The 12,636-nt window shown below is 50.0% G+C and overlaps 1 protein-coding gene across 1 annotated transcript; it reads right to left on the reverse strand.

Moving 5' to 3' along the window:
* Positions 1-597: 597 nt before the first annotated feature.
* CCDC97 (coiled-coil domain containing 97) lies at positions 598-10,893 on the reverse strand. Its single transcript, XM_053397798.1, has 5 exons — positions 10,762-10,893; positions 8,636-9,592; positions 5,547-5,795; positions 2,447-2,576; positions 598-740 (listed from the first exon to the last, which is right to left on the reverse strand). The coding sequence occupies exons 1-5, from the start codon at positions 10,802-10,804 to the stop codon at positions 626-628; spliced, it is 1,494 nt and encodes a 497-aa protein (XP_053253773.1). The 5' UTR covers positions 10,805-10,893; the 3' UTR covers positions 598-625.
* Positions 10,894-12,636: the final 1,743 nt, after the last annotated feature.

Here is a 12,636-nt window from a genome sequence, read left to right on the forward strand (position 1 = left end):
TGAGCAAGTCAGTTAAGGAAACACAAAACAAATTCAAGATCGGGCGAAGGTCCTTCTCACTTTTAAGAGACCACCCAACAAATTACTTAAAAGGTTGTTTATTTTCAGCTGTCCAACGCTGCAAAAAATAATGATCAATCGGACATAGATACTGCAAAAAGCCAACTTGCCAGCCAGCAATGTCCTTTGCACAGGAGGGTCTGGGCTTTGGGCTAACCCCATCTCCAACACAGAAGACTCATTTCTTACAGGAAAGAGACAGAGACACATCTCTACAACAGGGATGTCCAGAATCGAAGGCAGCGCCATGGAAGGGAAGCCATGATCTGCCCTGGTGCTTCTGATCCAGACGGCCGATGACCAGTCCCAGAGAGCGACATTCCCTTCCTCACCCCTCTTTAGCAACTGGGAAGTGGGGAGCTCCGAAGTGGTGGGGTGCAGAAGATGCTGCAGGCATCACAGACCGTCCATTGCCAGCGACCTCCAAGACAACTCACCCTACACGCCAATGCCATTCCGATCCCTATCGGCGGAGCCGCCCAGTCCGGCAGGAGAGAGGTTGCACAAGATGGGAAGGAAACTGCCAACACATGGCACCTTGGGGGGGTCAGGATCTCAGCCCCATCTACTCTGCTTCCATAGCGTCTGCGTCTTCCGGCTCCTCCCCATCGAAGTAGCGCTCCTCCTCATCCCGCGACACGATGTCCAGGTTGTCAAAGTCGGGGTTCTCGTCAACCTCGCTGGAGGGAGGAAAGGCACGGGTTTACACTCACAAACCCGGAAGCGGCTTCAGGTCTGCAGAGTTGGCACCGAGGAACCAGCTTGCTCTGTGGGAGGGAGAGGGGTCCGCAAGCTTTGGCTGACCCACAGAGCCAGCCACGATCTGTGGCTGCTGCCAAGCATGCCCCACAAGCCCCATGGCGTGTCCAGAGAGTGTAAGGCAGAGGGGAAGCAATGCAAGATCTTCACTGCTCCTCAGAGTCTCCAAAGCCCAGTGCGGTGAGAGCCTCCAAAACAGGGGTGGCCAATCTGTGCTCTCCACCCACTGTTGGACTACAGATCCCATCATCCCTGACCACGGGGGCCTGTTCTGATTTGGAGTCTCGTAACATTGGCTGCTCCTGCTCCAAAGCCTAGCAAGAAGAGAATGGCCCTCTCCCTTGCCCCACACTCTCTGCATGTTCTAGATCGCCCTTCCGTGTTCTGGAGCCCATCAGATGTTTCAGACGACGACTCCCACCGCATCTGACCACTAGCTATCTTGGTGGTGCCTAATGGGAGCTTGAGTCCAGCAACACCTGGAGGGCACAGGACTGGGGTGGGAATGTTGTTCAGGGTAACGGAAGAGGGACCTGGGTCTGTCTGTCTCATCCAGCATGGAAGTGAGGGGCCCTCTACACCTCTGAGTTCTGTGCAATGCGAGACGTGAGATGCTGGCTGGGCCAGGAATGGTCTCGTTTCTTTATTTGTCCATTTATAAACCGCTTCGCAGGCAGAAATCACTGAACCAGTGTAACAATACTAATAATAATAATAATATTTTTTTATTTATACCCCGCCCTTCCCGGTTCAGAAAACCGGGCTCAGGGCGGCTAACAACAAATTTAAAACACTTAATTGATGCTTCAAAAAAACCAGCATTCAATACGGTATAAAACGTGAATAACAATAAAATAAAAAATCAATTTGGGGGGAAATCCATCCAATAAACATTAGATGATCACCAGGGCTAGCTGGCTAAATTAGTTCTATTTGGGCCAGCGAGGAGATCAGGGGAGAATTAGCTGTGGGATCCCAGAGCGGGTAATCTTCATAAAAAGGGGAGGGGGAGGGAAGGAAGGGGAATAAAAGATCAGGCTAAGTTCAAATTGAAATCCAAGCGGAATAGTTCTGTCTTACAGGCCCAGCGGAAGGAAGTTAAATCCTGCAGGGCCCTGGTCTCGTGGGACAGAGCATTCCACCAGGTTGGAGCCATCACTGAGAAGGCCCTGGCCCTGGTGGAGGATAATCTGACTTCCTTAGGGCCCAGGACCTCTAAACTATGAATATTCATGGACCTTGAGGCTCTGTGTGGGACATACCAGGAGAGGCAGTCCTCTAAATACAAGGGCCCTAAGCCACAAAGGGCTTTAAAGGTCAAAACCAGCACCTTAAACCTGACCCGATACTCCACCAGGAGCCAGTGTACAGCAACATACAAAAGATCACCCATTCAAATAAACTAAGGGCATGAGAACCATTTCTACAGCTGTAGTCACTGTTCCATCGAGTGATGGAAGCTGTCCCCCAAACACCTGGAAGGCACCAGATTAGTTGGTGCCAGAGATACAACCTTGGATTCATGTGTTTTTCAGCGGCGACGGCTCGTCACCAAAGTGACACTGAGAAACGCCCACAGCAAAGAGTGAAAGGACCTATCCACTGATGTGCCGCCCTGATTCCTCACCTGTAGTTGAAGTCCCTATCCTTGCCGTCGAGGAAGCGCTGGTACATGCGGCTGGTGAACTCTTCCCGCAAGCAGGCCTTCTCCTCCTGTTCAGGCACCCACTCGTCCATGTCAAGGTCAGAGGCCTTGTCTAGAGAGGGGAGAGCGGGCTCAGTCAGTGTGGTGCAGTGGTTAAGAGAGGTAGACTTGCAATCTGGTGAACCAGGTTCACTTCCCCGCTCCTCCACATGCAGCTGCTGACCTTGGGCCAGTCACACTTCTCTGAAGTCTCTCAGCCCCACTCACCTCACAGAGTGTTTGTTGTGGGGGAGGAAGGGAAAGGAGAATGTTAGCCGCTTTGAGACTCCTTAGGGTAGTGATAAAGCGGGATATCAAATCCAAACTCTTCTTCTTCTTCTTCTTCTGGAGCTGGAGAGAAGCTACCCTTCCTCCCCGCACCCTTGAAAAACAGCAACATTCCCAGCCCAGAGGATGCCGCAGTCCCAGTTGTCCTACCTCCATCTCTCAGGAACCCAAATAAGCCCAAGAGACCGGTCCTCCAGTCCTCCTGCTCATATCAAAGGCACTTTTGCGCTTCCTCTCAAAGACCTGGATTTCATGCTCTGCTGCTCCAATCACTGGATGAGACCTCCAGGTCTCTCCTGCTCTAGGGCCCCTGAGACGCCTCCTCCCAAGGCCACAATCCCTATCTATGCTCCTCAGTGGCCTTCCTCAGATGCATTTTCAGGCTGGCAAGGGTTCCTGGACAGCGCTGATGCCTCTTCCTTGCCCGAAGGGAGGAAGGAGAGATGTTCGCAAGGGGCAGGGCAAGCGCATACAGAAACCTGTGACTTTCCTTGGAGAAAGGAAACCAGGGAACCAGGCAGGGGGCCTTCTCGGTAGTGGCACCCGCCCTGTGGAATGTCCTCCCAACAGATGTCAAATAGAAAAACTACCAGACCTTTAGAAGACATCTGAAGGCAGCCCTGTTTAGGGAAGCTTTTAATGTTTAATAGGTTATTGTATTTTAATATTCTGTTGGAAGTAAGCCCAGAGTGGCTGGGGAAACCCAGCCAGATGGGCAGGGTATAAATAATAAATTATTATTATTATTATTATTATTATTATTATTATTATTATTATTATTATTAAAGGTGAGTGGCTCCCACCCCTGGCACCCGTTAGCCTCGGGCACCCACCCCTGGTATGCTGCCCCCATACAAACATAAGAATAGCTTTGCTGGATCAGGCCACTGTCCAATCTAGTCCAGCATCCCATTCTCACGATAGATGGCTGTGGGAAACCCGCAAGCAGGACCCGAGATCTCTCCCCCCCGCTCTGTGATTTCCAGCAATGTTCAGAAGCATTGCTGCCTCTTGACTGTGAGGCCAGGGCATAGCCATCAGGGCCAGTTGCCATCGATAGCCTCCCTCCTCCATGAATTTGTCCAGCCGAAATCCCAAGGGAGCAGAAAAGACAATTCATGTATGCAACTACGCCTGCGAGGATGCTACAGTGATCCATGCAATGGTCACCTCCAGGCTTGATTATTGTAACTCGCTCTACGTGGGGCTCCCTTGAAGCTGACCCAGAAACTCCAGCGGGTGCAGAATGCCACAGCGAGGCTCCTTACGGGGTCTTTGCCGTGGGATCACATTCACCCGGTGCTATACCAGCTGCACTGGCTCCTGGTGGAGTACAGGGTCAGGTTTAAGGTGCTGGTTTTGACCTTTAAAGCCCTATATGGTCTAGGACCCTCATACTAACGGGACCGCCTCTCCTGGTATGCCCCGCGGAGGACCTTAAGGTCCACAAATGACAACATTTTGGAGGTCCCAAGTCGCAAGGTGGTAAGATTGGTCTCAACTAGGGCCAGGGCCTTTTCAGTATTGGCCCCGACTTGGTGGAACGCTCTGTCACAAGAGACTAGGGCCCTGCGGGACTTAACATCTTTCTGCAGGGCCTGCAAGACAAAGCTGTTCCGCCTGGCCTTTGGTTTGGACTCAGTCTGACCCTTATGTTTCCCTCCCCTTATGGTTTTGATCTATGGGCTACTTTTAAAATGAGGCTGCATTTTAAATTGCTTTTTAACCTGTATTTTAAATTGGTTCCCCCCCCATTATGTTTTTACTGTAATTTTACTGGCTCTGGCCAGGGGGGGTATAAATAAAATTTATTATTATTATTATTACTAGCCTAGAGGTTGAAAGAAGATACTGTCCCTGCCAGAGAAGAACGGCAGATCAAGCTGATGAACTATGCCAAAATGGCAAAAATGACCGGAAGAATCAGAAATCAGAAGGACCAAAACTTTAATAGGGAATGGGGGATATCTACAATTTATCTTAAAAACGACTGTAAATGGTTAAAATCGTTAGTGGGATCGCACTAACACTTGCAGTGTAGCTATGGACATAATGGAGCTACAAAAATTTGGATCATTATAAAAGATGAAGAAGGAAAGGACTAACAAAAAGACCCACAAAGGGGAGGAGGGAAGTCCAGGAGACTTTCAGGAATCTTGTTTCTATATAGTATGTTGTTAGCTAAAGGTAAAGGAACCCTTGACCATTAGGTCCAGTCGTGGCCGACTCTGGGGTTGCGGCACTCATCTTGCTTTATTGGCCGAGGGAGCCGGCGTACAACTTCCGGGTCATGTGGCCAGCATGACTAAGCCGCTTCTGGCGAACCAGAGCAGCGCACGGAAACGCCGTTTACCTTCCCGCCGGAGCAGTACCTATTTATCTACTTGCACTGGTGTGCTTTCGAACTGCTAGGTTGGCAGGAGCTGGGACCAAGCAACGGGAGCTCACCCCGTCACAGGGATTCGAACCGCCAACCTTCTGATCAGCAAGCCCTAGGCTCTGTGGTTTAACCCACAGCGCTGCCCATGTCCCATAGTATGTTGTTATGTGAATGTAAATTTTAATTTGGAAAATCTAATAAATAAATTTGTAAAAAAAGGGAAAAATAAGAATGTGTCCAGTCGTCTTTTAAAGCCATCCAGTTTGGAGGCCATCGCTACCTCCTGGAGCCATGAGTTTCATAGTCTTAACTATTCCCCCAGGCTGGGAAGGTCTCCCCGCCCTCCGCTGGATCCCACCCCTCTTCTTGACCAACCTTCATCATCGCTGTCTTCCTCTTCCTCCTCTTCGCAGGCCTCCTCCTGCTCCTGCTGGACCTGCAGCCGCCGCTGGATGACCTGCTCCTGGTAGGAGTCCAGGAGGACGCCCGAGAGAGAGCAGGAGGCCTCCAGCTTGCCGCTGCCCAGGGCCTGCATCTCCTCGTCGCTCAGGTACTGCCCGATGTACTGCTCGTAAAGAAGGGGCTCCCGGCAGCGCATTTGCTCGTCGCTGAAGTACTCCCCACCTGAGGGCAACAAGAGAGAAGCAGACATGGGGCTTGTTTCGAGAAGCTTTCCATACTTGGTGTTGTGGAATTTCCTTTTTTTATATAATATAGCTTTATTAATTTAAAATACAGTGGTACCTTGGGTTACATATGCTTCAGGTTACAGACTCCGCTAACCCAGAAATAGTACCTCAGGTTAAGAACTTTGCTTCAGGATGAGAACAGAAATCGCAGGAGGCCCCATTAGCTAAAGTGGTGCTTCAGGTTAAGAACAGTTTCAGGTTAAGAACAGACCTCCAGAATGAATTACCGTATTTTTTGTACCATAACACTGACTTTTTTCCTCCTAGAAAGTAAAGGGAAATGTCTGTGTGTGTTATGGAGGGAATGCCTACGGGTGGCATGCCTACGGATTTTCCTCCTCTAAAAACTACGTTCGTGTTATGGTCGGGTGCGTGTTATAGAGCGAAAAATGCGGTAAGTACGTAACCAGAGGTTATTTCTGGGTTAGCGGAGCCTGTAACCTGAAGCGTCTGTAACCCAAGGTACCACTGTACTTTATACCGCACAGTTACATATTTCTTATATAATTTCTTTTTACCTCCCTGCGAACTTATATTTATACAATACAGGGATCAGTCTAAATCTGCCAAGAGGTGTTGTGGAATTCCCTGTGTTTTGTTGGAAGCCGCCCAGAGTCGCAGGGGCAACCCAGTCTGATTGGCAGGGTATAGGACAACGACGACAGCTGCAGGCCAGAGCTCAGGGGATCAAGGCCACTGCAGCTTCCTGTGGGGAGAATGACAACTGGGGCAGAGAGCACCAGTGCTTCCCCACACTCCAGCCCATCATGTGCGGTAAGGGCATGGAAGAGATCAGGGATCAATTGCTTAACAGGTTTGTGTGACGTACTGCCCATCCCGCCTGCAAAATAATGGCCGCCAAAGCATCCATCTCCCCCTTCCACTTTTTTTATTCCTGCAAAACCTTAGCGCAGGGGTGGAGAGGCTGTGGCGCTCCAGGTGCTGTTGGAATCCAACTACCATTGGCCCCAGCCAGCATGGCTAGTGGTCAGGGATGATGGGACTTGTAATCCAACAACGTCTGCCATGGATGCTTTAGCTGAGATTCTGGCATTGCAGGGGGTTGGGCTGGATGACCCTCGGGGTCCCTTCCAACTCTACAGTTCTAGGAATATCCGGAGGGCCGATTCCTATTAAAATGTGCTTGTGGGTGGATAACAGCCTGGATTGGAATGGAGCCAGAGGAAGCTGCGCCAGCAAAAAGACAGTTGAAAAAGTCTATTACACAATAAAGCTGTATTCGACGGGTGAAAGGTTATGTTTTCTGACATGATTGAGGATCGCAGAGCAAGAGACAATGAAGTCTGGAGAGTTAAAATTGAGATGTGGAAATATGGAAATATGGACGGAGGCAGGATTGAGATTCAGACATGCTTCAAGGTTCAGACTATGGGAAGTCGTAAAAATTAAAATTACAATGCGGAAGATCATTCGACCTTTTTATTTTAGTTTCTTTATTGGATTATGATTTGATATGTTAATTGGATGTCTTTTATTGGAAAATTAATAAAAATGATCTAAGAAAAGAAAATGTGCTTGTGGGAGAGGGGGCTATGGGTTCCGTTTGTTCTTGTTTCTGCTGCGTGTTTTTATTTATATATTATTTTTATTCTGTGTGAGATCTTCAGATGAAGACATTTCATAAATAATATGAACGATCACAATTCCCCCATCTTCCCTCATGCTGGCTGAGGATGGTGGAAGTTGGGTTTCCCACTCCTGCCTAAGAAGGTATGGGAAGGGGGGTCTTCCATGGCTCAGAGCAAAGTGTCCCAAGCTCCATGAAAGGCCTCGCCTGGATTTTGGGGTGCTGGGTGCAGGACGGGAGCAAAGGCTGAACTCTGGGCCTCAGGGAAGTAGCAGCTCCTCTGAGGCCCTCTCTTCTCCCTCTCACAGCTCCTGCCTCAACTTCCCTTGTCTCTCCGCTGGGCTAACACAGATGCTGCCCCTCCTCCTGCTCTGCTCTCTGGCAGCCAGGCAACCAAAGCGGGGAGAGAAAGAAGAGGATGAAAGGGTTCCACAGATCAGTGGCCAAACCAGGGATCCTGGCTCTATCTTGCCCACCGCCAACGTCATGCTGCTCAAGAGACACTCTAAGCATGAGCACAACTGGGAGAGCTTGTTCGGCAGAGCATGAGCCTCTTCCTCTCAGGGTTGTGGGTTTGAGCAAAAAGATTCCTGCATTGGAGGGGGCTGGACTAGAGGAGCTCTGTGTTCCCCTCCACAATGCTATGATTCTAATCCATGGGTAGGCAAACTAAGAGCCGTGGGCTGGATCCAGCCTAATCGCCTTCTAAATCCGGCCCGTGGATGGTCCGGGAATCAGCGTGTTTTTACATGAGTAGAATGTGTGCTTTTATTTAAAATGCATCTCTGGATTATTTGTGGGGCATAGGAATACATTAATTTTTTTTTCTCTTCAAAATACAGTATGCTTCATGTTACAGATGCTTCAGGTTACAGATTCCACTAACCCAAAAAATAGTACCTCGGGTTAAGAACTTCAGGATGCTTCAGGATGAGAACAGAAATCACGCAGCGGTGGCGCGGTGGCAGCGGGAGGCCCCATTAGCTAAAGTGGTACCTCAGTTACGAACAGTTTCATGTTAAGAACGGACCTCCAGAACGAATTAAGTTCTTAACCTGAGGTACCACTGTATAGCCCGGCCCCCCACAAGGTCTAAGGGATAGTGGACTGGCCCCCTGCTGAAAAAGTTTGCTGACCCCTGTTCTAATCCCTTCCCAGAACGGAACCAGGACCTGATGGCCCATTACCTTGAATGAGCTGCTGCAGGGCTGCGTAGCGCTTGTTCCGCACCCGGGTGTGGCGCGTCTTGCCCAGGCTGGCCCTGCGCACTTCGGCACAGTAGAAGTCTGCCTCGTAGCTGCCGGAGAGGTGGCGGAAGCAAGGCAGGTGTTCCTCTCGCAGGACCGTCCGGAACCGCTCCAGGAACACCAGCGGCTTGCTGTGATACAAGTCTCGCAAGATAGCCAGCTTCTGCGCGGGCGTGAAATCCGGCTCGTCCTTCTGCTGGCTCCTCACAGGCAAGCGGCTGTTGGCCACGGCGTGGAACATGGCGAGGACAGCAGGGTCATCGTCCTCTGCGGGTCCAGCAGGTGGCGAATTGGAGCCAACGGACTCCGGCTTTCCGCCGCCCCAGTGGGGCTGTTTGGTGTCAGAGGCCTCCCCGCCATTAGAGGGCGTGTCTTCAGTAGCCATAACCTCTGATTCTCCGCTGCCCTGCTGAGATGGCTTGCTCAGGTTATTTGCAGATGGCGGCTCAGTCTTCAGCTCACTCCAGCAGGAGGAAAGAAATGCACTGATGGCCTTGTGCGTCCCAGAAGGAAGGCTGGAGCCAGGGTTCCATGAGTGCTCTTCCCGACGACTTCCTGGTGCTTTAGATGCCCCATTCCAGTTCAAGGGGGAGCTCTGTGGGTTTGGGACCCCTGACATCTCTTCTCCCCAGAGAGGCCGGCGCAGCGGAGAGCTCTTAGTTGCCCTACAGCCACTGGCACCTGAAGCATCCGGCTTCTGTTCCCCCCTGTGGACCATTTGTAAAGCCTCACTGGGAGCACCACTGTCCTTCGGAAGGCAGTCTGTGGGTGCTAGAATTCCCACCATCTCTTCTGCAGAGTCCAGTGGCTTTGCAGCCTCAATGTTGTCCGGAAGACCGCTTTCAACCATCCCTCTGTCTGAGTTGCCTTCCTCTACATCTGCTCGAGAGCCGACGGCTGGAAAGACAGAGAAATTCCAATTAGTGCCAGTGAAACTGCTACGACACATCATTCAGACCCTCCAAGTGTCCCTATTTTCCAGGGACAGTCCCGGATTCACTGAAGCCATCCTGGTTTCTGATTTGACCCCAGAATGTCCCACTTTTCCTTAGGATGCCTCTATTTTCAGCGGAGAAATGTCAGAGGGTGTGGAGTTATGCAACCTCTGAGCCAAGGAGATAGGTCACTATACAACCTTTAGAAGACATCTGAAGGCAGCCCTATCTGGGGAAGTTTTTTAATGTTTTGTTTTTTGTTTTTAATATATATGTTGGAAGCCGGCCAGAGTGGCTGGGGCAACCAAGTCAGATGGGCAGAGGTACAAATAATAAAATTACTACCATCCTCATTGTCGTTATGATGGAATAGGTCCACAGGGGTAGGCAAACTAAGGCCTGGGGGCCGGATCCGGCCCAATCGCCTTCTCAATCCGGCCCGCGGACGGTCCGGGAATCAGCGTGTTTTTACATGAGTAGAATGTGTCCTTTTATTTAAAATGAATCTCTGGGTTATTTGTGGGGTCTGCCTGGTGTTTTTACATGAGTAGAATGTGTGCTTTTTTAAAAAAAAAAATGCATCTCTGGGTTTTTGTGGGGCATAGGAATTCGTTCAATTCCCCCCCGCAAATATAGTCAGGTCTCCCAAAAGGTCTGAGGGACAGTGGACTGGCCCCCTGCTGAAAAAGTTTGCTGACCCCTGGAATAGGATGTCCCTGTTTTCATCAGAGAAATGTTGGAGGGCATGCAAGATCACTGAAGGAGGTGAACGGTGTCTTACAGCCCAAGCATTTCATTTCATTGCTATGGCTAGTGGATAATGCAAATAAAGACCCTTCTCTCTCTCTCATAAGGATCGCACAATAAAGAGGATGGCAGCCCCAGGGCTCGTGCATACTGTCGTTTCGTGTCCAAATCACCGACTTCCCACACTTTCTCCTCCCTCTCTCCAGAGACTAGACTCTCTCCACACACTCAGGGAAGAAGAGAAGACAGAAAAGTGGGGAGAAAGAAGAACTGAGGCGTGTGGGGATCAGGGAGCAAGAACAGGGAGGCAAGGGGCGTGGGGGCCCATTTGAGCGCAACACCGCCTCCGCCCCGTCCTCAGCGCGCCGGAACGGGGGCGCTCACCTGGGGAAGGCGGCTCTGGGGGCTCGACCCCTCCTGTCTCCATGCCGCGACACCCGTCTCCGCTCGCGGGGGAAGGCGAACCGATACCTAAACACCAGCTAGTAGGAACTTCCGATTCCGGCGGTGCGTCGGAGAACGGGATCCTCCTCCGCGGCGCCGAGAGGCTTTGGTTCCGGGGAGAATTCCACCCCACAGGGCGAGGGTTGGAAGCGCATTTCTTTTAAGGGGAGAAGAAGAACCCTCGCAAAAGTGGGTTGTGTTGTGTTGTGTTTGTTAGGTTAGGTTGGGTTAGGTTAGGTTAGGTTAGGTTAGGTTAGGTTAGGTTTACCCTGCCCATTTGACTGGGTTGTCCCAGCCACTCTGGTCAGCTTTGACATCATCATCATCATCATCATCATCATCATCATTATTATTATTATTATTACTTCGCCCATCTGGCTGGGTTTCCCCAGCCACTCTGGGCAGCTCCCAACAGAATTAATATTTTTTTAAAAAGCGATAAAACATCCGACATTAAAAACTTCCCTAAACAGGGCTGCCTTCAGATGTTTTCTGGAAGTCAGATAGTATTTATTTCCTTGACATCTTATGGAAGGGTGTTCCACAGGGCGGGTGCCACCACCGAGAAGGCCCTCTGCCTGGTTCCCTGTAACCTTACTTCTTGCAGTGAGGGAACCGCCAGATGCTTTTGGGTTCCAAGATAAAGCAGCTAACAAATTTAATAAATTAAATAAGGGAAGGGGAGCTGCAACTTTTCAAAAAAATAATATTAGGAAATTGAGGAAATATTGGGCTTCAATACCCAAAGCCCCCTTGTCAGCAAGACAATTTCTATGGCAGGAAGCTGTGAACTGTCTTAGCTTGGAGGTAGAGCATGTGATTGCATGCAGCAGGTCCCAGGTTTGGCCGCTGGCTGGGAAATTATTTCCCTGCCCTGCCGCTGCACTACTCAGATGAGGCAGCGCTGGGAGAACCATACGCCCCGGGGTGCACTGAGCCTGTACTAGAAGCCAAAGTTTTTAGTGCTGCAGCTCCAGCTCTCTAGATTCAGTTACCAACAAAATCAGGCAGGTGTCGACCTTCGTGATGTTTAGGCACCTACGGAATACATTTTTGTTTCAGAAGGCTATCGCTGAGGAGTAGGACCCAGCAGTTTACAGAATATCAATTTTACATCTGAAGGAACTGTTTTGCTGTTTTGGAGTTTGTAGGGATTTAGTTCATTCAACTGCTTTTATTGTTTTTAGAGCTTGCATTTTACAGTACAGTTGTACCTTGGAAGTCGAACGAAATCCGTTCCGGAAGTCCATTCAACTTCCGAAACGTTCAGAAACCAAAGCACGGCTTCTGATTAGCTACAGGAAGCTCCTGCAGCCAATCAGAAGCCCCGGAAGCCTTGTTGGATGTTCAGGTTCCAAAGACCGTTTGCAAACCAGAACACTCACTTCTGGGTTTACAGCGTTCAGCAGCCCAAACGTCCGAGTAGCAAGGCATTCGGGATCCAAGGTACAACTGTAGTCTCATTTTGTCTGGCACAGTGGTACCTCAGGTTAAGTACTTAATTCGTTCCAGAGGTCCGTACTTAACCTGAAACTGTTCTTAACCTGAAGCACCACTTTAGCTAATGGGGCCTCTTGCTGCCGCTGCACGATTTCTGTTCACATCCTGAAGCAAAGTTCTTAACCTGAAGCACTATTTCTGGGTTAGCGGAGTCTGTAACCTGAAGTGTATGTAATCTGAAGCGTATGTAACCCGAGGTACCACTGTATTCCACTTCGGCTTCCTGCTGTGTAGCAATTCATACCTTTGTTTAATAACAACAGCTCAGGCTATCTAGAATTTTTACCTCTACGTTGTGACTGGAACACAATTGTC

The sequence above is a fragment of the Podarcis raffonei genome, chromosome 8, assembly GCF_027172205.1.
Source record: "Podarcis raffonei isolate rPodRaf1 chromosome 8, rPodRaf1.pri, whole genome shotgun sequence".
In the NCBI taxonomy this organism is placed as follows: Eukaryota; Metazoa; Chordata; class Lepidosauria; order Squamata; family Lacertidae; genus Podarcis; species Podarcis raffonei.